At 33.9% G+C, this 21,411-nt stretch overlaps 2 protein-coding genes across 2 annotated transcripts; one reads left to right on the top strand and one right to left on the bottom strand.

The window, feature by feature from the left end:
• Nucleotides 1-12,173: 12,173 nt before the first annotated feature.
• LOC137810720 (probable leucine-rich repeat receptor-like protein kinase At1g35710) lies at nt 12,174-17,307 on the top strand. Its single transcript, XM_068612130.1, has 11 exons — nt 12,174-12,561; nt 12,704-12,851; nt 13,008-13,079; nt 13,483-13,554; nt 13,785-13,856; nt 13,963-14,106; nt 14,212-14,292; nt 14,390-14,461; nt 14,655-14,726; nt 16,950-17,021; nt 17,099-17,307. The coding sequence occupies exons 1-11, from the start codon at nt 12,468-12,470 to the stop codon at nt 17,187-17,189; spliced, it is 990 nt and encodes a 329-aa protein (XP_068468231.1). The 5' UTR covers nt 12,174-12,467; the 3' UTR covers nt 17,190-17,307.
• Nucleotides 17,308-17,853: 546 nt separating this feature from the next.
• Nucleotides 17,854-19,860, bottom strand: LOC137810719 (pentatricopeptide repeat-containing protein At1g08070, chloroplastic-like). The gene has a single exon (XM_068612129.1). It carries the CDS (start codon nt 19,600-19,602, stop codon nt 18,049-18,051), a length of 1,554 nt encoding a protein of 517 aa, XP_068468230.1. The 5' UTR covers nt 19,603-19,860; the 3' UTR covers nt 17,854-18,048.
• Nucleotides 19,861-21,411: the final 1,551 nt, after the last annotated feature.

Genomic DNA, 21,411 nt, shown 5'->3' with positions numbered 1-21,411 from the left:
GTATGTCACAGCCTCAGCCCAAAACTCTCTGCCTAACTCAGCATTAGACAACATATAACGAACTTTCTCCACAAGTGTCTTATTCATACGCTCCGACACCCCATTCTGTTATGGTGTTTTTCTAACAGTGAAGTGTCGAGCTATGCCACAATCTTGGCATACCTTCAGGAACGGATCACTCTTGTATTCTCCTCCATTGTCTGTTCGGAGAACCTTAATCTTCCTTCCTGTCTGGTTTTCAACTTGAGCTTTCCACTTAAGGAAAATTTCAAGCACATCATTTTTGTTCTTCATAGTAAACACCCAAACTCTCCTGGAAAAATCATCTACAAAAGTGACAAAATAATGCCTACCTCCGATTGACGAAGTCTTGGCAGGTCCCCACACATCTGAATGCACATAATCCAAAATACCCTTGGTATTGTGAATTGCAGTGCCAAACTTCACTCTTTGTTGTTTTCCCAGAACACAATGCTCACAAAATTCAAGTTTGCAAGCCTTCGTACCTTTCAACAATCCCTGCTTGGTAAGAATTTGCAAGGATTTCTCTCCAGCATGTCCCAACCTCATATGCCACAACTTCGTTGCCTCGACATCCTTCTTAGTGCTAGAAGTTGTTGTCGCTACTGTCCCCACCACTGTACTACCTTGGTAGTAATACAAATTATTCTTCCTCACGCCTTTCAACATCACCAGTGCTCCTGAAGTTGCTTTAAGAATTCCATCTCGCATCGTTACAACTAGGCCTTTAGATTCTAAAGCCCCCAATGAGATGAGATTCTTCTTCAACTTTGGCATGTACCGTACATCCCGCAAAATTCTGGTGGATCCATCATGATTCCGCAACTTGATTGAACCTATCCCAGTTGTCTTACATGGATTATCATTACCCATGTAAACAACCCCACCATCAAGTTCTTGAAATTCAAAGAACCAATCTCGAATGGGACACATATGATAGGTACAACCTGAATCCAATATCCACTCATCTGGATACGATGATGCTGAAAGCGAGACAATTAAAGAGATATTTGATTCCACATCACTTTTGCATTCTGCAACATTTGCATCTTGTGGAGCCTTCCCTTTCTTCTGCAGTTTTGGACAGTCTTTCTTCCAGTGTCCTTTCTCATGACAGAAAGCACACTCATCTTTGGCAACGACTCGACCTTTAGACTTAGACCTCCCTCTTCTCCCCTTTGTATGGCTTTGTTGACGACCTCTTGCCACCAATGCTTCTTCTTCTTGATTTGCCATTACAAACTCAAAATATAATATTCAATATTACAAATAATTTCAAACAACCCAAGGCGAACCTTTGGCTCTTGATACCACTTGTTGGGAAAAACGGGTAATTTTCCCACTAAAACAGAACCCTAACATAGCTACCCGACAAATAATATTGAATAAACAGAGCGGAATAATAAAAGAGATAAAGAGGGAAAAAACACACCAGAAAATTGTTAATGGAGTTCGGCCAATTTAGCCTAATTTCCGAGCACAGCAAAAACAACTCACTTTTATTATTATGGGAGAAGATATTACAAATTGGGATGTATAACAGTGAAGGAGGAAAGTTTAATTTATAACCCTCAAACCTCCTTTTCAAACAATGAACCCACCGATGTAAGACTTGAGATTAAGCCAAAATCAACATTTTATTATGAATTTCATATATTTATATGCATAAATTTTTTTTATCAATTTTGTTTTGATCTGTCATTTCTGAAGTTCACCATATTCATCTTTGTCGTCACTAGTCCAACATACCTTTATCTCGTGTCGTTTTGCGTGATAGTGATATCATTGGAACATGTATGATTGAACAACCTCTGCCAATGAACTTAGGTTTTTTATTTCCTTGGCCAGTGATGAAGTTTTAGTATGTATATAACTTTTAAATTAATTTTAATTTATTTAAAACTTAATTATTTGTAATATTATGATAACTGGTAAAGACGGTTGTTAGTAATTATTTTTTTTACCAATTTATTGTGTTTTTTTGTACAATAAACTAACCATTTATTAATATATTCTCTGATATGTAATTAAATGTTAATAAATTTAATGATTAACATAAATCAAGTTACACGATCTTCTATAAAACTATGGAAATTAATTATAAGTGTTAATATGTGATGAGAAACATTATATAAAATTAACTCAATTAGTTAATTGAATATAGATTTTACTTTTTATTAATTAAATAAAATGTTGAAATTGTCGACATTTAAGACCTCTTATTATCTTATTATTGAAGGATAAATATATGAAAGACATTCGGGTATAATCAACTTCGTGTTTTCAAGTATTTATTATGATATTTTTTTATTTAAATATACATGAAAATATTGTTTTCACCTTTTGGTATTATTTATTTTTGTCAATGTTTATTATTTTGGTATAGTTCATATTTGTTTATTTACTTCAATATATTTTTTATTTTTAGTTAAGCTACAATAATAATATCTGTGTGAATATTGAATATTATTTAATTAAAAAGAAGATGGGTGTCTTTGAGAATTATGTAATGTTATATCCAAATCATCTATATTTAGGAGGGAGGAATCACCAAACCAACAAATTAAAAAATCACTTTTATTACTATAATTAATATAGAAAATGTGAATACAACAAAAAAATTGGAAAACCTAAATGAAATTATAAAGAAAGTATGATTATATAAGTTCTTTAGTTTTCGAAACTAAATGAAAACAAAAGATAGTTTTAGAAATTAAATTCACTATTTATTCAAAATATTTACATCCTAATTAGGACACTAAAAAAAATTATTAAATTAGAAACAAAAATAATTAGTTGATATATTGATTAAGTTATATATTATTTTATAAACTAAAAAAATATCGGTATTTAATTTTTTTTATTATTAATAAAAAAAATTAATTACTATGAATATTTTAACTACCAATATTTTAGTTACTAATTATTTTTAGAAATTAGTCACTATGAAGACCAATTTAGAATCTAAAATAGTTAGTAAATAAAACTTTGGTAGCTAATATTAGATATCAATTTAGAAACTAGTTTATAAATTTTTATTAATAATATAAACTATTTTAGATACCAATAGTTTTTTAGTTTATAAAATACTATCTAACTTACTCAATTTTCCACATCTAATAACCATAATTTACAATATATATAACTCTTTTATTCAGTGTTTCAAAATATATCTCTCCTCATAAAGATTTTAAATATTTACATAAAATTAAAACAAAATATTTCAAATAAAATAAACATTTCCATCATTCAGGTTCTCAAATCAACCTCCTTTTACTCTCACCAACTGAATAACTTCATCTATGTGATCCCATTATATCAGTAGAATCAGGATCGTCTCATTCACATGACACTCACAAATCAATACACTATAATAACAATCTCACAGGACACTCACCATCACTTCATTGCATACATCATTTAACACATCAATGCACCATTCAATCACATCATATTTTAAACTTTCTAAACAATCCAAATATATCTCAAAATTCACTTAAATACATAACTAAGTTCCTTTAATCGTACTTTTAAATAAAATTTAGAATTTTCACTTATAAACAATAGGCAATAATAAACTAGACTTTCAAAAGCAAAAATAAAATTTTAAGTTTTTTTTACTTGAGCGAAAATTTGCTCGTTTGGGTGAGAATGGGTCTCGTCCAAGCGAAAATTATCTTGAGTGAGATAGATAGAACCCGGGAGCACTTAGAATTTCATCTGAAGCCTCGCCTGAGCAAAATTCCTTCTTGCTTAGGCGAAAATGGACCTGAGAGCACCCCATCTTTTCATTCTATTATCACTTGAGCGAGAATTATCTCGCCTGAGAGAGATATGCAGAAAAATTTGCATAATTTTGTCTAATTTCATCATTCGAAGTCAAACAAAACAAAATTCAATAATTCATTCACTTCAAGAATAACTTACACTATATCAACTATACAATTCAACCAATATTTTTATATTCAAACAAAAATATCTACCATAAATCATCCCTATCAAAATCAACATATTCACATTTTATTTCAAACAATACCCTGCATTATTCATAAACAATAAATCCTACAACAAATATTTGGAATTGTTGACCACGTCACCCCAAGATCCATATCTTCTAACCTAAGGTTCTATTTGAAATTAAAACTAGCTTCCCTTACCTGAACTTGAGCAGAAGCCCACTAAAAGCTTCAAACCTACCAAAAGCTCAATGGTAGCTTAACCTGCACCACATAGTCCTAATAAAAAATCTATCTATATCACTAGGACTCTAAGCTAGTAAAGACTAATCTTGAAGCTAAAAGAGTCACATGCAAAACCTAGATTGAGACAAACCTAACAAGTTCAAAATTTGACTCAAAGAGAAAAACAAAAATGAACTCACTTTATCATAGATTCTGATCGAACAGTCTTGTAGTCTTCACTGCTAGGAATGGCAGACTCCGATCGTCAAACTAATGAGCGAGGAGGTCAGAATTTTAGAGAGAATGGAGAGAAAAGGAAAAGAGAAGCTTTAGAGAGATGGTGGTTCTTTTAAAATGAAACATGAATAACTGAATTTTCTATTTATAAATCTTTTTATTTTAATAATAAAATATTCAAGTGTCATTTAAAATATATCACTTATACTCTAAGGTTATTTTATAGATCCTTACATTTTCCACAACAAGGAAACATTTTCATCTCCGAAAATTGACTTACCTAAAAAGAGATAGGGACAAGTTTTTCATATGGTTTCTTCTAATTCTCAAGTTGAATCACTAGATTTATCATCCCACACCACCTTCACCATATTTATGGTCTTTCATATGAGTTGTTTGTTATGATGATCTTCAATTCTAATTGGTTTTGCTTCAAAAAAACAAGTTATCCTTGATTTGCACATTGTACATTTCCAATACGTGACTAGGGTCTGGGATTCATTTCCTTAGTTGAGATACATGAAAGACATTATGCAGGTTTGCTAACTCAGGAGGTAGAGCGATCTCATAAGTCACTGAACCTACCTTTCTCAGGATTTGATAGGGTCCAACAAACTTAGGAGATAACTTCCTCGATTTGATAACTCGTCGTACACCCTTGGTTGGTATCACTCATGAATACATGGTAATGGAGGACCATCCAAAAACCACCATACACACTAATAAAGGATAGAAGCACTATCTGTATAAATAAAGTAGAATACGATTGTATAGAAGTTGTATTTGTAAACATACTTTTTAAAAGGCGTGTTGTAGAGATATTAAAGAAACTCTAGGTGATCCTCATTTTTCACACAAGCAAGGATCTCTAGAGTATCTTAAAAGGATACAAGCGACCCCTTAAGCCACCAACCCTACCATGGTTAAGCAAACTTACCTAGGGTTAGAGTAACTTAAGGAGCAAACTACCTCATTCCCTATAAATACCTTGCCTAAACACTTTGTATTCAGATTTGACATAAATGTGAATGAAGATTTTTGAATTCAGAAATCATTCTCTCTCAAATCTCCTCTTATTTGCAAGCCTAGACGGCATAGGAAACTCTTGGAAGGTTGGCCTCACCAACTTACTCTTCATCCAAGTCTTTCATTGCCTCTTCATCCACAATTCCACAAGCAAGAACCTCACCCTACATCACATGGTCTCCAACTACAAACTCCAAAGGCTTTCTCCTCTAATATGCATATGATTTCTTCCTACTCTGAGAAGCTTTCATCTTTTCTTGTATCTGCCTTACCTTCTCAATGGTATGTTGAAGTAACTTTGGCCCAACCAATACTGCCTCATCATTTTGATACCAACATAAAGGAGTTCTGCACTTCTTCCTATAGAAAGCTTCATATAGTGTCATCCTAATACTGGCATGATAACTATTATTATAAGTAAACTCCACCAGAGACAACATCTCATCCCAACTTCCTAGATGATCCAATACACATGTCCTCAATAGATCTTCTAAGGAAACAATCGTTCTCTCAGAGTGCCCATCTGTTTGAGGATGATATGCATATCTCATTCTCAATTGAGTTCCCAATGCAACTTGTAGAATCTACCAAAACCGTGAAGTAAACCTGGGATCTCTATCAGAAATAATATTGCAAGGCTTTCCATGCAATCTCATAATCTCTTTGATGTACAAATGTGTTGATCAAGAGTGTTCATGTGCTTTGAAGAATCCAAATCCAAGGTGTTTAATGAAAGGTTGGTGTTGCTGCTATGTTTGGGTGGGATCTGGGTAGAATAAAGTGTGATCCACTCCTTTGTTGAATCTAAAATTGATGTGATTTAAAACCTTTTTGAAATTAAGTGTTTTTCCAACTAAGTGAAAACAACTTGTTGTTTTGTCGAATCAACCGGTTGTTTTGCTCTTAGGAGTTTTGAAAAAGGTTGAAAACTGTTTTTGTTTGGTTGACTTAACTGTCAAGCCAAACAGTTGGTTTTTTCGTGGTTTCAACCGATTGTTTCTTTGAAAATCCTATCAGAATTCAATTTTGAATGGTGAATATGTTTTAAATGTTTTCTAACTGAATACGCTCCTTCATTAATGAAACATATATAAATTGTTTGTTTATGTTTGAAAAATAAGTAAGAAACAACTTTGAGAAATTCAATTTGACAGATTTGATTCTAAGATTTCAAGATTCACATCAAGCTTTGGATTTTCAAGTGAGAGTGGAATAGGATAGCAATTGTATTCAATTTAGTTTGTACTGTGATTAGGTGTAATCCTTTCTAAACCTACTGTATTTCTGGTGTTGTGTTGCCAAAGAGTATTGTGTGTTCTTGAGGTGTTCAAGATCAATACTCTTGGTGTGGTTTGCCAAAGGTAGTGTGCTTCTTGAAGGGTTCAAGGTCACTGCTTTGGTGGTTTGTGTTTTGTAATCTGGTTTGATTGCTTAGTGGATTACCCAGTGGTATTCTAGGGACTGGATGTAGCTCTCGGTTTAAGAGTGAATCAATATAAGCTTTTTGTGTGATTCTCTCTTACCCTGAACTCATTTAAATTTTGTTTTTAGCTTTGCTGATATAAACAACTGATTGTTTCGAAGAAACAACCGATTGTTTTTCTGTGTTCTGCTATATAACTGCTTGAGTTCTTGGCTAACTTGATTCCTGTTCTGGATTTATACAAAGAATTTCATTAAACCTGAAAAAGTTTTCAAAAACCCCTTTTAAACAATTCACCCCCTCTTGTTTAAGGTCATATATTCTAACAAAATATGCCAACTTGGCCATATATATCCTCAAATTAATTGGAAGAAAGTGAGCATTCTTCGTCAGTCGATCAACTATCACCCAGATTGGATCATGAACCCTTACGGATCTTGGCAAGTGGGTAAAAAAATCTATAGTATTACTATCACATTTCCAGTTGAGAATATCTAATTGTTGCAACAAAGTTATAGGTCTCTAATGCTCTACCTTTTCCTTCTGACATGTCAAACATGCAACAACATACTAAGTTATTTCTTTCCTCATGCCTGACCACCAAAAAGACTCCTTCAAATCTTGATACATCTTATTCATATCGGGACGTAGACTAAGATGACTCTTATGACCCTCTTCTAGGATCATTCTCTTTAGATCTTCATTTGTAGGTATACAAACTTTGCCCTTGAATCTCAAGATACCATCTTCTCCCATCACAAAGTCCTTAGCCTGATATGTACCTAGCAACACTACAATACGCTTCCGACTAGGATCTTCTAATTGTTTTTCCTTGATCATTCCAAGGAAATCATTAGTTATAGTTAACTTACTACAACTAATATGATTAGTGTTCTTGCCGATTGACTAGCTTGTCGGTTGACTCTGAAGACAAGTTTTGGCTCTGTCTATCTCTGTTAGAATCTGCTCTTCCCTTTGTTACGTTGGAACGCGACTCCGTTTAGACAGAGGGAGCCCTACCTGTTGATTGCACTCCGACGATCAAGTTAGTACATGGCTTATAAGAAACAAGAAGTAACTAGTTTCAGTCTTAGAAACAACGTACCTTTAACCTGGGATCTCAAGTCCCTTTTATAGCCTACCTCTTGTAACAACTTTCTATCATGAGAATATCATCTCAACTAAAAGCATACTCAACAAGAAAATATTTTATTCAAGGGCACACTCTCCTAGTGTCGCAATCGAACATAAATTTTCCTCTCTAGAGTGCATAAAATCATAACAGAATAACCACCAGGGTACCAACTCATGTACCAGCATCAGGGGTCTAATCTGTTTCACGTAGCCACCCTCAGCGTGGCGCTACGCATCTTTTGAACACATGCAACCTAAACTCTTCGTGCCCTAGCACACATGGACTTAGGTTTTTTAAAGGAAACATGTACTTAAGCTAGACCTCTTGCGTACTAAGTACACCCCAAGGTCCAAAATTACCCCTCACTTAGCCGCTTAGGCCTTATGCACAAGGGTTATATGAGAAAAGAACTATCACATACATCTAGGGTCCAATCACATGGTCCACCAACTTGACCCAAGAGTCTAGCTAACCTGCCTACGACAAATGTTGAGGTCCGACCTCTGAGCGCTGAGCTCTGAGCGCTCTGGTCCAATACAATTAGCATGGAATTTTACTCTCAAATTCAAATCTCTGAACTGCTCAATCAACTTCTGTTCTTCAATCATCATGGATGACATCTATACTGACTTCTAGCTTAAAGCATCTACAACTACATTAGCCTTCCCTGGATGATACATCAGTTGGAAATTGTAATCCTTCAAAAATTCCATCCATATTTTCTTCCCCACATTCAACTCTTTCTGATCAAACAAGTATTTCAGACTTTTATGGTCACTGAACACCTAAAATTGAGCTCCATACAAATAATGTTTCCAAATTTTCAAAGCAAACATCATAGATGTCAACTCCAAGTCATGAGTAGGATATTTTCTCTCACAAACTTTTAGTTGCCTTGAAGCATATGCAACTACTCTATTCTCTTGCATCAAGACATAACCCAATCTCTGATGTGAAGCATCACAATAAACCTCAAAAGGTTTTCTTGAATCAGGAATCACCAACACTAAAGCACTAGTCAAGCTTTTCTTTAGCTCCATGAAACTCTACTCACATTTCTCTATCCAAGCTAAAGGTTGATCCTTACGAGTTAGTTGTGTCAAAGGTGCTACTACCTTGAAAAAATCTGCAATGAACCTTCGATAGTAGTCAACTAGACCCATAAAACTCCTTATCTTTATGATTGTCTTAGGGCATTCCCGCTTAAACATTGCCTTCACCTTGGCTAGATCCACTAAGATCCCCTGAGCTGATATCACATACTCTAAGAAGTAATTTCCTTCAATCAGAACTCACACTTAAAGAACTTAGCATATATTGCTTCTCCCTCAAAATTTTCAACACTGTCTTCAGATGTTTTTCATGTTCTTCCTCAGTCCTTGAATAAATAAGTATGTTGCCTATAAATATCATAACAAACTTATCCAAGAAAGAACGGAAAATTCTATTCATGTAATCTATGAACAAAGTTTGAGCATTTTTTACTCCAAACAACATCACTACATACTCATAGAGTCCATAACAAGACCTAAAGGATGTCTTATGAACATCTTCAACCTTTACCAAAATCTGATGGTATCCAGATCTTAGATCAGTCTTTGAGAACACTGAGGCTTCATGTAATTGATCCATCAAATCATCAATTATGGTCAGAGGATACTTATTCTTGATGGTAAACTTATTCAACTGTTTGTAGTCCACACATAATTGAGACCTTTCATCTTTCTTTTTAACCAATAACACTGGAGACCCCATGGAGATATACAAGGCCTGATGAACTACTTCTCTAACAACTCTTCCACTTGTTTCTTAAATTTAATCAATTCAGTTGGAGCCATTTTGTAAGGTGTCATTAACACTGGTCCAACTCTAGGTACCAGATCAATGGAGAATTTCACTTCTCTTTTAAGAGGTAATCTAGGTATTTCTTCTGAAATACAACCATGAAATCTTTAACTAAAGGTATACTACTCATTTCATCTTCATTCTTAACTCCCATCTGAGTAAAGATTATAAAGCAACTTTATCCTCCTTCAGTTCAGACCATACTTGTTGAGTAGACATAAAATCTAACTCACTGGAATTTGGAAACACTATCTTCTGCTGACCACAATCTATGAGAATGTGATTGGCGGATAGCCAACCCATCCTTGGAATAACACCCAATTCATGTGGTACATATTTGACATAAAGGGGTGTGTCGATCCTGAATCATACAATGCTTTCAAATTCATATCAACTAAACAACATCCATTCTACGTGAAACTTTTACTCCTATCCAAGTAATTTCTCTATCTACTACCTTTCAACAATTTTTTCTATCTATCTTTGACCTAAGAATAATTAAAATGTCTCATCTTTCTTCCTACCAATATCATTGATACTTCTAAGGATGCCATAATCAACTTCTAAACTTCTTTCTCCACCAAATCTCAAATTTATTTTTAGACTTTGTTGTTCAACTAGAGCCATCTTATATTGTGTTATCAACATTAACATCTTCCAAACTCCGGATCAAAGAAAAATCCTACTTTCATCTTGGAAATCAACCTTGGTATTTCCTAACCTATTCAGCCTCAATTTGCGATAAGGCACTTTAGATTTCAACCATAGATTCGACCTTTTTCTGAATGAGTGATTCACTGAAAGGATTGACATGAAGTCCTTTGACACATGCATCTATAAACACAGGTTGATGAATTCGTACTGATATATCACAAAAGTGATTGAGGTATTTCTTCAACGAGTCGTTGTTTACTGCTTGATATAAAAAACATAAAAAAAAATCTCAAATGTTTTATTTTGTTAGCTACAAATTATTTCACAAACATTAGAGAGAAAGTCTGGAAAGAGATAATTGTTCAATCAGGAACCACATTGAACCATTACAAAGAGATTCATATGAAGGTGCTCGCATTAGATCGCATCTAAGCCCCCAACATTTGAGCTCGGAAAGCTTTGAGGTGGCTCTCTAGGCCAAAGAATGGTGTGATATTGGATACCATGTAGTATGGTGATACTGACTTGTCAATGATTGTTGCGGAGAAAGGTTGTGTGTCTGCTTGGGCATGGATCAGATACGGGTCAACATGTCCTTGGAGGGTCATTTGTCTGCGTATGGCTTGTTAGAATTCTTCATTATTTTTATGCAATTCTTTATGTGTTCTTACAACCTCATCCATGAAATAGTGTGACATCTCTACTTCTTCATGTAATTGGTTTTGTTTCATCTGAGTCTCCTCTGCTATTCTTCTAGCCTCTACGTTTTCCCGCTACAACTCCCACATATTATCTAGGATTTGCTGCAGGGTTGGAGCATGGTCATCTTCTTCGGATTGATCAATTTGTTTTTGGTTTCTCCTGATTTCATATTGTGTTGTCTTGTGGGGGTAGGAAAAAAATTTACCTTGTGCCATAGTGGGTGCTACTTTGTTCTGGTTCAAAGTAATGACTTTAAGCTAGTAAGTTCAAGTGTCCTTCTTAACCTGAAACATGTCATATTTATAAGGATTTTTCTTCTTCTTAGTGATCGTTAGATAAGTTTAAGTACCAAATAACTGATTCGAGAGGTAGGAGATGTACGATACAATTTTTTTTTTCTAGAATCCAAGGATTCAGTTGTTTCTCAAACCCACAATTTCAGTAACAATATCATCATTCCTACTAATCTTGCTAGGTCTTCCAAAGATGACGTCACATGACCGACAAACTCATAACAAAAAAGGTGACTCATGGTCTATCATCTAAGAGGTGATATTTCGTTACCAAGTTTAAACTTTATATTTCTCTAATATTTTATTTTACTGTGTCCTACTTAGTTAGGCATAAACCCATCCAAATCCAAAAATGGTATTAAAACAATTAAGTTGGTTAAATAAAGAATTTAATTAAATTCAATACGGTTGGTAGACGTTTTTAACTAACACTTATTGTTCATACCATTCATGAAATCTTGTTCAAGGAGATTAAATTTTCTGGTTTTTAATTTATTAATATAATTGTTATTGAGATTAAGAAACTAAATAGACAAATGGCAACACACTCCTGTTTTGCTATTTTAACTGTCAAAAGCCGATTCAAGGCCATAGTGAATCCAACCAAACCAAACAGGCCTAAATCCAATAACTTAAAAAGTAATATATAATATATAATAATAATATAAAGAAAGAGAGAGTATGAAAAAAGAATAGCATAAAACTTCAGTGCCGACGCCGACGAGTGTTGTTGGATGTTCATATTCCAACATGATACCGCGTTCGCTCACTCTCAACTTCAATTGATCAATCACACACCTTCTCTCTCCTTCAAATCTCACCAATGCAAAATCTGAATCAACACTAGCAAAGACACACAACAAACATCTCACTCAACCACACCAACAACACTTCAGATCTACGTTTCCACTCCCACAACACAAAAACCGATTTCACCAAGCGCCCTCAAAATGGCGCCCACACCCTTCACTTCATTCTTCTTCGTCTTCGTTACCCTTCTGTCAATTCTCCACCTTTCGCACTGCAAGACCCTCAAGCGTGACGGTAACGTTAGCTACTTAACTCAGCCCCTTCACCCATGTCGTTTTCTCTCCACTTTTCTCCAATTCGGTTAAGTGGGTTGTTTTTTTCTGCTTTTTCCTGTCATGGGTCGGACTCGTTTATGTCTTCCTCGAACTTTTTGCAGTTAAGGCTTTGAACGAGATCAAGGCTTCTCTTGGGTGGAGAGTGGTCTATGCGTGGGTCGGTGATGACCCTTGTGGTGATGGGGATCTTCCTCCTTGGTCTGGTGTCACGTGTTCCACTGTCGGTGATTATCGCGTCGTTACCGAGCTGTGAGCATCATTTATCAATTTTCACTTGATTTAGAAAAATGCAAAAAATGCCTCTTTTTTGGAATTGATAAGATAAAGGTTTTGATTTTTAAGTTCAGTTGTTGCTGATTGATTTGAGGTGTAAAGTTGGTGTAATTGGGATTTGGTGTTTTTCAGTGAGGTGTATGCGGTGTCGATTGTGGGACCTTTTCCTACTGCTGTTACCAGCTTGCTGGATCTTACACGGCTGTAAGTTTTTTTTTTTTTCATTAATCTATGTTTCATTTAATTTTGTTCCCTGTAACTGGTTTATAAACATGTGGTGTTGATTAACGCCTATGGTTGTGTTGGTGTTGGATGTTTGAAAGCCTAACATTGTGTTCTGTTTGTATTATTTTCATATTGCTTTGCAGGATAGCGAGGAGTTTATTTGGTTGGTGTTTTTTGATTTGTTGCAAAATAATAAATAAAGAAATTATAAATGGTTGATTGAGATATACTTGTTAAGATGATGCATTTTTTAGCTGCAGTTCATCTGCGTTTTGTTCTGTTGTTTTTAATGACAATTACTATATATGTATCATTGGAATGCTTCCATTTCGGTTCTCCCTTTGAAGTTCTTATGAATTGATTTATTGTGTATTTCTGGCAGTGATCTTCACAATAACAAGTTGACAGGGCCTATTCCTCCTCAAATTGGACGGTTGAAGCGTCTTAAAATACTGTAAGAATTTTCTGATCCCTGTTCAGTTTTGCTTTCCCTTTGCAATTTTGTTCTGATGCTTATGTTTTGATGAGATGAAGTTCAATGAATACTAGATTTTTATTTTAAAAACTGTTGCTTTGGAAGACTTTGCATTTTACTGGGTTTTTATTTAAACAGTGGTTGATCATCTAGTAATCATGGTTCTAAGATGTGATATTGGTTCATTATTGACCTTTTTTTCCTTCCAGAAATTTGAGGTGGAACAAACTACAGGATGCAATTCCTCCAGAAATCGGTGAGCTTAAAAGTTTAACACATCTGTGAGTAAATCTTACCTTCCCAATCTCTCTGGGCTTTCTTGTCCTTTTTGTACCATTGCTTCTATTTTATTTAGAATGGTAATTGTAATGTCATATCTTTATGCAGTTACCTAAGCTTCAACAATTTCAAGGGAGAAATTCCTAAGGAGCTAGCAAATCTGCCAGACCTTCGCTATCTTCATCTCCATGAAAACCGTTTAACTGGAAGAATACCACCAGAATTGGGCACTCTACAAAACCTTCGGCACTTGTAATAATCAAATCATTTTAATTTAATAATCTTCTAATGCAGAGTATACTATTTATCTTACTTAATGTTTCCTTATTATAATTATAATTCTGTTGTACTTTATAGGGATGCTGGTAACAATCATTTGGTGGGTACCATAAGGGAACTCATTCGTATTGAAGGTTGCTTTCCAGCACTACGCAATCTGTAAGTTATTGCTGGTGAATTATTTTCCTCAATATATTATCATTTGATCTTAAATAATATTTTCTACATTTTAATGCTTTTTTTGTTGTGGAATCAGATATCTAAACAATAATTATTTTACCGGAGGAGTTCCTGCACAACTTGCTAACTTAACCAGTCTTGAAATATTGTGAGTGCTGCTTTTCATTCTTTCCCTCTGTACCACTTTTCATTCCGCCTCCCTCCATGAGCGCGCGTGTGTGTGTGAGAGAGAGAGATGGAGAGGAAGAGGGACAATATTGGTTTACAATATTTTTGCTCTTTTTAAGATCTATCTTATTCCTTGGAATTTCCATAACATGATTATCGTATGATGGAGGCAGGTACCTTTCCTTCAACAAAATGTCAGGAGTTATACCATCTAGCATTGCTCATATTCCTAAGTTGACATACTTGTAAGTTTGTCTTTCTTGTGTTGATTGGAATCTTCGTTAAAAGTGTTGTACATCAAATAAGGACTAAATTATTTTTAATTTTTCATGAAACTCTTGATTTCTTATTTTGTTGCTACTTATATATCTTTTAATTTTAATTTATATACTTGTTCTATGGTTTACCAAATGCGGAAGGGTCCTCACCTTTTTTAGACAGATGTTTGTGGAGAATCTAGTCTTGGAGTACCTTATTAGGTTTTGTAGTTGAAATATTGTTATTTTGATTGATGACTTTTTGGAGGTAGTGAATGATATGATTCAGAGAAAGATTAACATCATGCGTCTTTAAGAAACTAAATGGGTTGGATATGAAGGTACAGAGCCAGATACTGCACAAGTTAAACTTTGGTTTAAACTTAGAAAGCTGAAGGTAAGACAAGATTGGTATTACTGGGGGAAAGTGGTGGAAGTAAAAAGAATTGGGGACTAAAATTTACCGTAAAAATTACATTGGAGGCTAATAATATCATTTAGTGCTTATGCACCATCAGAAACACTTTTAAAAGAGAAATTTTGAAATATTTTGGTTCAAAGGTCTCCCTCCACTAGAGGAAAAGATTCTCACAGATAGGGATTTAAATAGACATGTTGGTAATGGGGCAAGACACTTGACAAGAAGAGTTCATGGTGGTTTTGGTTTAGGAGATCTAATGAGGAGAGACAGTTTGTTTTTTATTTCTCAGTGATATGATTTCAAGATTAGGTAGGCTTTTAAGAAATGAGGGGAACATTTAGTCACTTGAAGAGAATCTCAAGGTCGCAAATTGATTTTTATTTTTTGGTGAGGAGTTTTGCTAAAAGAGGTTGTTAGAAATGTTGTGATTCTTAAAGAAAGTCTTAGCATACAACATACGGTCTTGAACCTTGTTAATTTGAGAGCCATGAACAGAAAAGTTGAGTTACAAATCTGATAAAAAGGTTTTGCTAAAAAAATTGACCACCTTTAGTGAGGAGTTTTGCTAAAAGTGTTTGTAAGAATTTTGAGTCTAAACGAAAGTCTTACTACACAATAATAGGGCCTTGTCCTTGATGTTCATTTTATACATAAACAGACATTTTTTGACAAGTTACAAATCCAAGGAAAAAGTGGTTATAGTAAACATTTGGCTTTTAAGAAAAAATATGGGAGGGAGGTAATTGGGAACCACTAGGTAGTGCTCTAATTTCATTTGGGATGTGAGATGTCAAAGGTTAAAGAAGTTGATAAAGCAAATGGGTGAATTAAAAAGTTTTGGACCTACTGATAAGAAATCTTGGTGGTGGAATAAAAGTGACCAAGGAAAGAAATAAAAGTGTTTTAAGGATTTACACGAGTCCAGCAATACTGAAAATTGGCCAAGATATTGGAAACATAGAAATGAAGTAATGAAAGTTGCGAATGAGACACTATTCAAAGCGGTTGTGGAGTTTTAGCTAGATATTGGGACTAATAGTAAATGAAGAACACATATAATAAGCTTGCCAGAAGTAGGAAAAAGAAATCAAGAATTTTGGACTTAGATGTATTAAAGATTAAGAGAATTTCTAAGTTACTCTTACAGAGCAAGATATCAAAGAAAGATGGGATAGGTATGTTCGAAGTTTTTCAATGATAGGTAAGGACTATAAGAAGATGGATAATGGTAAATTTTATTAGTTTATACAATTTGTTTGTTCACTGAGTTAAAGGGCATCATGTGATCTATATAACTAACCTCACCTACTGGGATAAAGTTATTGTTGCTGTTTTATTGGATTACTGACAAAAAAATATGTTTGTATTGTAACCGGATACATCACAGAAAATCCAATGGTGTGGGCTATTTTGAAATATTAGAGTATATTTGTCATATAGAAATTGATGTAAGTGTATGTCTACCCTTTTTGGTTGAGACTTATAAACCATGCCTTTTAGGCATTGAGTTCTCTAAATGCAATTTATGAAGTAGAAACATATCCTTTACCTGCTTTCATTTATTAATTCTCGCTGGAAAACTGTGGTCTTAATGTGCTGATGTGAGCTTCAATACTATACACACTTGGCTCAGAATTCTAATTTTCTGTTTAAAATGGAAATTTGAACTTTCCTTTCCTTTCCATTTTGCTAGTAATTGATAAATATGTTCTCAAATACTTGGATGAAATTCAATTGGCATCTTTGTGAAGTTTTTAACAATTTCAAGATTTTCTCTCTCTTTATTTCAGGTACTTGGATCACAATCAGTTTTCAGGGAGAGTTCCCGATCCCTTTTACAAGCATCCGTTTTTGAAAGAAATGTGAGTTTCCAACAAAGTTGTGCAGATCACCAATTATTTTGTTCTTAGAACTGAGAAATTTTATATGCCCTTGACAGGTACATCGAAGGAAATGTATTTCGGCCTGGTGTCAACCCCATTGGTTATCATAAAGTGCTTGAAGTTTCTGATTCAGACTTCCTTGTTTAATAAAAGTTCTAAATATTTATATTTTTTCAGGAACTGTACTTGTATAATTATTGGAAAAAAAATTGTTCCTCTAATTACCTCAATGAAATACCCACATAGGTAATTCAATTTTGTCTAATCTGTCTTGTCGTAATAAACAGTCGTTTTTAGAGTACTACTTGAGAGCTTTCCACGTTTCCAACAAGTTGTAATATATAGTCATGAACTCTTGTTATCAGCTTCCAAATTAAAGAATGATATTACATATTTTTTTCAGTAAAAAAACATTACTATGCACGAAATGAAAAATGTATCCCTGTTGGACTCTCTAATGAAAGCATTTGCTTCATTTTGGCATGCACTTGTAACAGGAAAGTATAGGTTGAAATCTTGGCACATGCTTGCATATTTTGGTTTGGAATCCTAAAAATATCATTTTGGATTAACCTAATGTAATATTTTTTCTGATTGTATTATTTTAGTAACTTATCCAAACATATGCAAAACCTAAAGTGTTTTCTAAAAGTAAAACTATTCTGAAACAAACACTAAAAGAATATTCTAAAGTTTGCTTTGATAAATTTCTACTTGTGATATGTTTTTAGTAGAAATTAAAACTGAAGTCCTAAGACTTAAAAAATGGGCATTATATTGAATTTCAACTAAAGTGTAACGGATCTATAAATTTCACAAATGCATTTGGTTATTTTTCTGTAGTCTAATGAGTATTTCAATTTCAAATTTCAACTCCAGCATCCCTGTTCCCTGAGTTAAACGACCAGACTTTGAAGTAGTTGATGGAACACTAGACCTGATGTTCCAAATAAGTCATCCAGCTAAAGGAAATGGTTGAAATAATTTAATAAATAATCTAATGATTCTAGTCTAACTGCATATGCATTTTCTCCAACACTGAGTGTATTTCTTTCATCATTGGATGCGTTTCTTCGCCAGCGATGAACTCACTCACAACCCCACCAATCTCCACAGAGCTACTACCTGGTACCTTGTCCACCCCTTTGTTTCTCATCATATCCCTCACCCTTCTCGCGTCACTGTGCTTCCCAGATGCTGAATATAGATTAGAAAGCAAAACATAGACCCCGCTATGATTCTCCAACCGTATGAGTCTTTCGGCTGCACGTTCGGCTAGTTGGGCTTGTCCATGGTTGCAGCATGCACTCAGAAATGCTCTCCAAGCCAATGTCTCGTCTGAGACATTCCCCAAGTTGCTTATTCTTCTCATCATTACCATAGCTTCTTGAAAAAGCCCGGCTCTGCTTAACAAGTCAACTAGACAACTATAATGTTCATTCTTGGGCTCAATTTTGTACACACTACACATCTTACATAGTAACTGCAAACCTTCATGTGCCATTCCTGAATAACTACAAGCAGTGAAAACAGCAATGAATGTTACGTCATCCGGCCTTATCCCAGCCTTTTCCATATCTGAAAACATCTTGAGTGCACTTGCTCCATCTCCATGCATAGCCGTGCCAGAAATCATGGCATTCCAACACACAATGTCTCTCTCCGGCATCAAATCGAACAATCTTTTAGCCAAGTCCAAATTCCCACATTTGGCATACATGTCTAACAAACTAGTACTTAAACGAATGCTCAATGGCACCGCTGCTCGATTCAAGTATCTATGAATCCAAATGCCAATATCCAAAGCGCCCAAATGAGCACAAGCAGAAAGAATGCTCACACATATAGATTCATCAGGCACCACTTCAGTCAACTGCAACAAACGAAATAAATAAAGTCCTTCCTTGAAGCAACTATTTTGCACATACCCAGAAATCATGGCACCCCAAATTCCCCTATCCTTCTCCGGTGCTTCATCAAAGAACAACCTAGCTGAATCCACATCACCCACCTTTGCATACCCCGAGATCATCACACTCCAAGACACTGCACTCAACCTAGGAATTTCATCAAACACGTACCGTGCAGCTACAACATCCCCACACACAGAATACATTGCCATCAAACTATTACCCACAAAGATATCATACACAAGACCCGCTTTTGAACTGTACCCATGAACCATTTGCCCCAAAGAACGACTATGAAGGGCTGCACAGGCCTTCAATACATAAGGGGTGGTGTAGTTGTCAGGGTACAAACCACTCTGCAGCATCTTGGTGAAGACATGAAGGGTGGCATAGAACTTGGCATTGAGGAGGAAAGTTTTGATGAAAGTGTTACATATGCAAAGAGTGGGGTGGTGAATGTGTTGAAAGAGTCTGCATGCATAGGTGAGGCTTCCCTGATTAGGATAGGAGCAGAAAGCCAAAAGCCTGCTTAGGGCATAGGTGTTGATGTGAAGACCAGTGGTGAATACCTGGGCATGGGCCTGCTTCAGGTGCTTCATGTTCTTGCATTTCTCCAATAGTACTAAGCATCTCTTGCTGCAACTTGACATGGGATGGTGGAACTAACTGCATTCACTGCATCCCAATTTCAGGGAAAACAAAAATTGGTTAAAGCAATGGAACCAGATGGATCAGTCCCATTCTGATTTTTGTAAATCATACAATGGATCAATTTTCTCAAGCATTCAATCTCTCTTCACTCTATCATCTACCCTCAATCTACATATCACTTTATTTTTTTCTTTACTTATAATAAAAATCAACAAACTTACTTATTGGTACTTGATCAAATGATAGTTTGCTATTTTATTGGAAAACAATATATTAATTTTCCAAGTAATGTTTGTTGTAAGAGAAGAAATAATTATGTTCAAGAGAAACATGTTAACCCTTAGAGTACATTATATTTATAGCTCATTCCAAAACTCATTAAACGACACTCACGTATTTTTAAGTTTTAAAATAAAATTCCTATTTTTATATTTAACAAAATAAAACTCCTATTTTTATATTTAACAAAATAAAACTTATATATTTTTTATTTTATTTAAAAGTGATTTATAAACTAAATCTTACATTAATATGAAAACTAAAATTTTAAATTTTAAACTGTAAAAATTTAAGGATGTTTTAAAATAAAAGATTGAAGGAGTTAATTAGTATATATTAACGATGTGAATTTCTTTTATCATTTAGTTTAAAACTTTCTTACAAAAATACAAAAGGATGAAGCATATATTCAAATAATCATTATTTTAATATAAAAACAAAAAATAATTAAAAAATATATAATTAAACTTATATATTATTTTAGTAAAAATATAAATAAAAAATTAAGAAATTTAAGTGCTACTTTATTATCACAATAAAGATAAATGTCCATTTTTAACTAAAAGATTATTAATTAAAAAAAACTTTAGAAAATGAGAGTTTTATTGCACAATTTTTTTTGCTTATTAATGAGAGAATAAACTTTAAAATTATTTTTTCTTGGTTGTTGTAATTGTTATTTTTATATTGACAATAATAATGATAAATAAATCAATTTTTATGAATTTTTTTAACATGTTTTGATTTTGATGAATAATTTTTATATTGACGGTGTATGAGTAATATTTGATTTTTTAAATATGGTAGAAAAATGTGAATGAGTATGTATATATTTGTTTCATCGCCGCTATGCCCCGCAGCTCTGCAGCGGCCGGCCCCCGGACTATGCAAAAGAATCGAGGCCGGGGGGTCTCGCCCATAGTGGTTCCCCATCATGTATGTCTTTCTTCTCATACATATTCTCGTTCTAAATTACTTAAACACTCAAAGTTTATTATCTACTCTAAAAAACGTATTTACATTATTCTATGTTGTTCTTATTGTGATTTCATTGGAAATTTCTTATTATTCAATATTTATAAACTTCACTCATAGTCCTGAGGTAAGGTATACTTCCTCTTTTCACAACTTCGATTATACGTTTTATTTTTCTTTGTGACATTTTATTCAAATGATATATTGCACTTCATGAAACTTAAAAATAAATTTTATTAAATCAAATAGTTTTTAGCTCACACATTTAATTATTTTTATTCATTTTCAATATTTTTATTTTATTTTTATCTTTTTTTTTCACATAAAAATATTTTATTCTCTCAATTTTAAGTGTTTAATCGCGTAAACTCGCAATTTTTTAACATTGAATCCATGATAATATTATATTTTATTTATTGAAATTTTTATATTTTGTACAGAGAATCATTTAATTAATATTTGAAATAATAAAAGATAGGTACAATTATGGGTATGGGATATAGCCGTTACCAATAAAAATTGGATAAAACAAAAATTTCGTTTGTGCTTGTAGT

The sequence above is a fragment of the Phaseolus vulgaris genome, chromosome 2, assembly GCF_000499845.2.
Source record: "Phaseolus vulgaris cultivar G19833 chromosome 2, P. vulgaris v2.0, whole genome shotgun sequence".
Classification (NCBI taxonomy): Eukaryota; Viridiplantae; Streptophyta; class Magnoliopsida; order Fabales; family Fabaceae; genus Phaseolus; species Phaseolus vulgaris.
The sequence above is the reverse complement of the archived record's forward strand: the minus strand, read 5'-3'. Positions and strand labels throughout refer to the sequence as shown.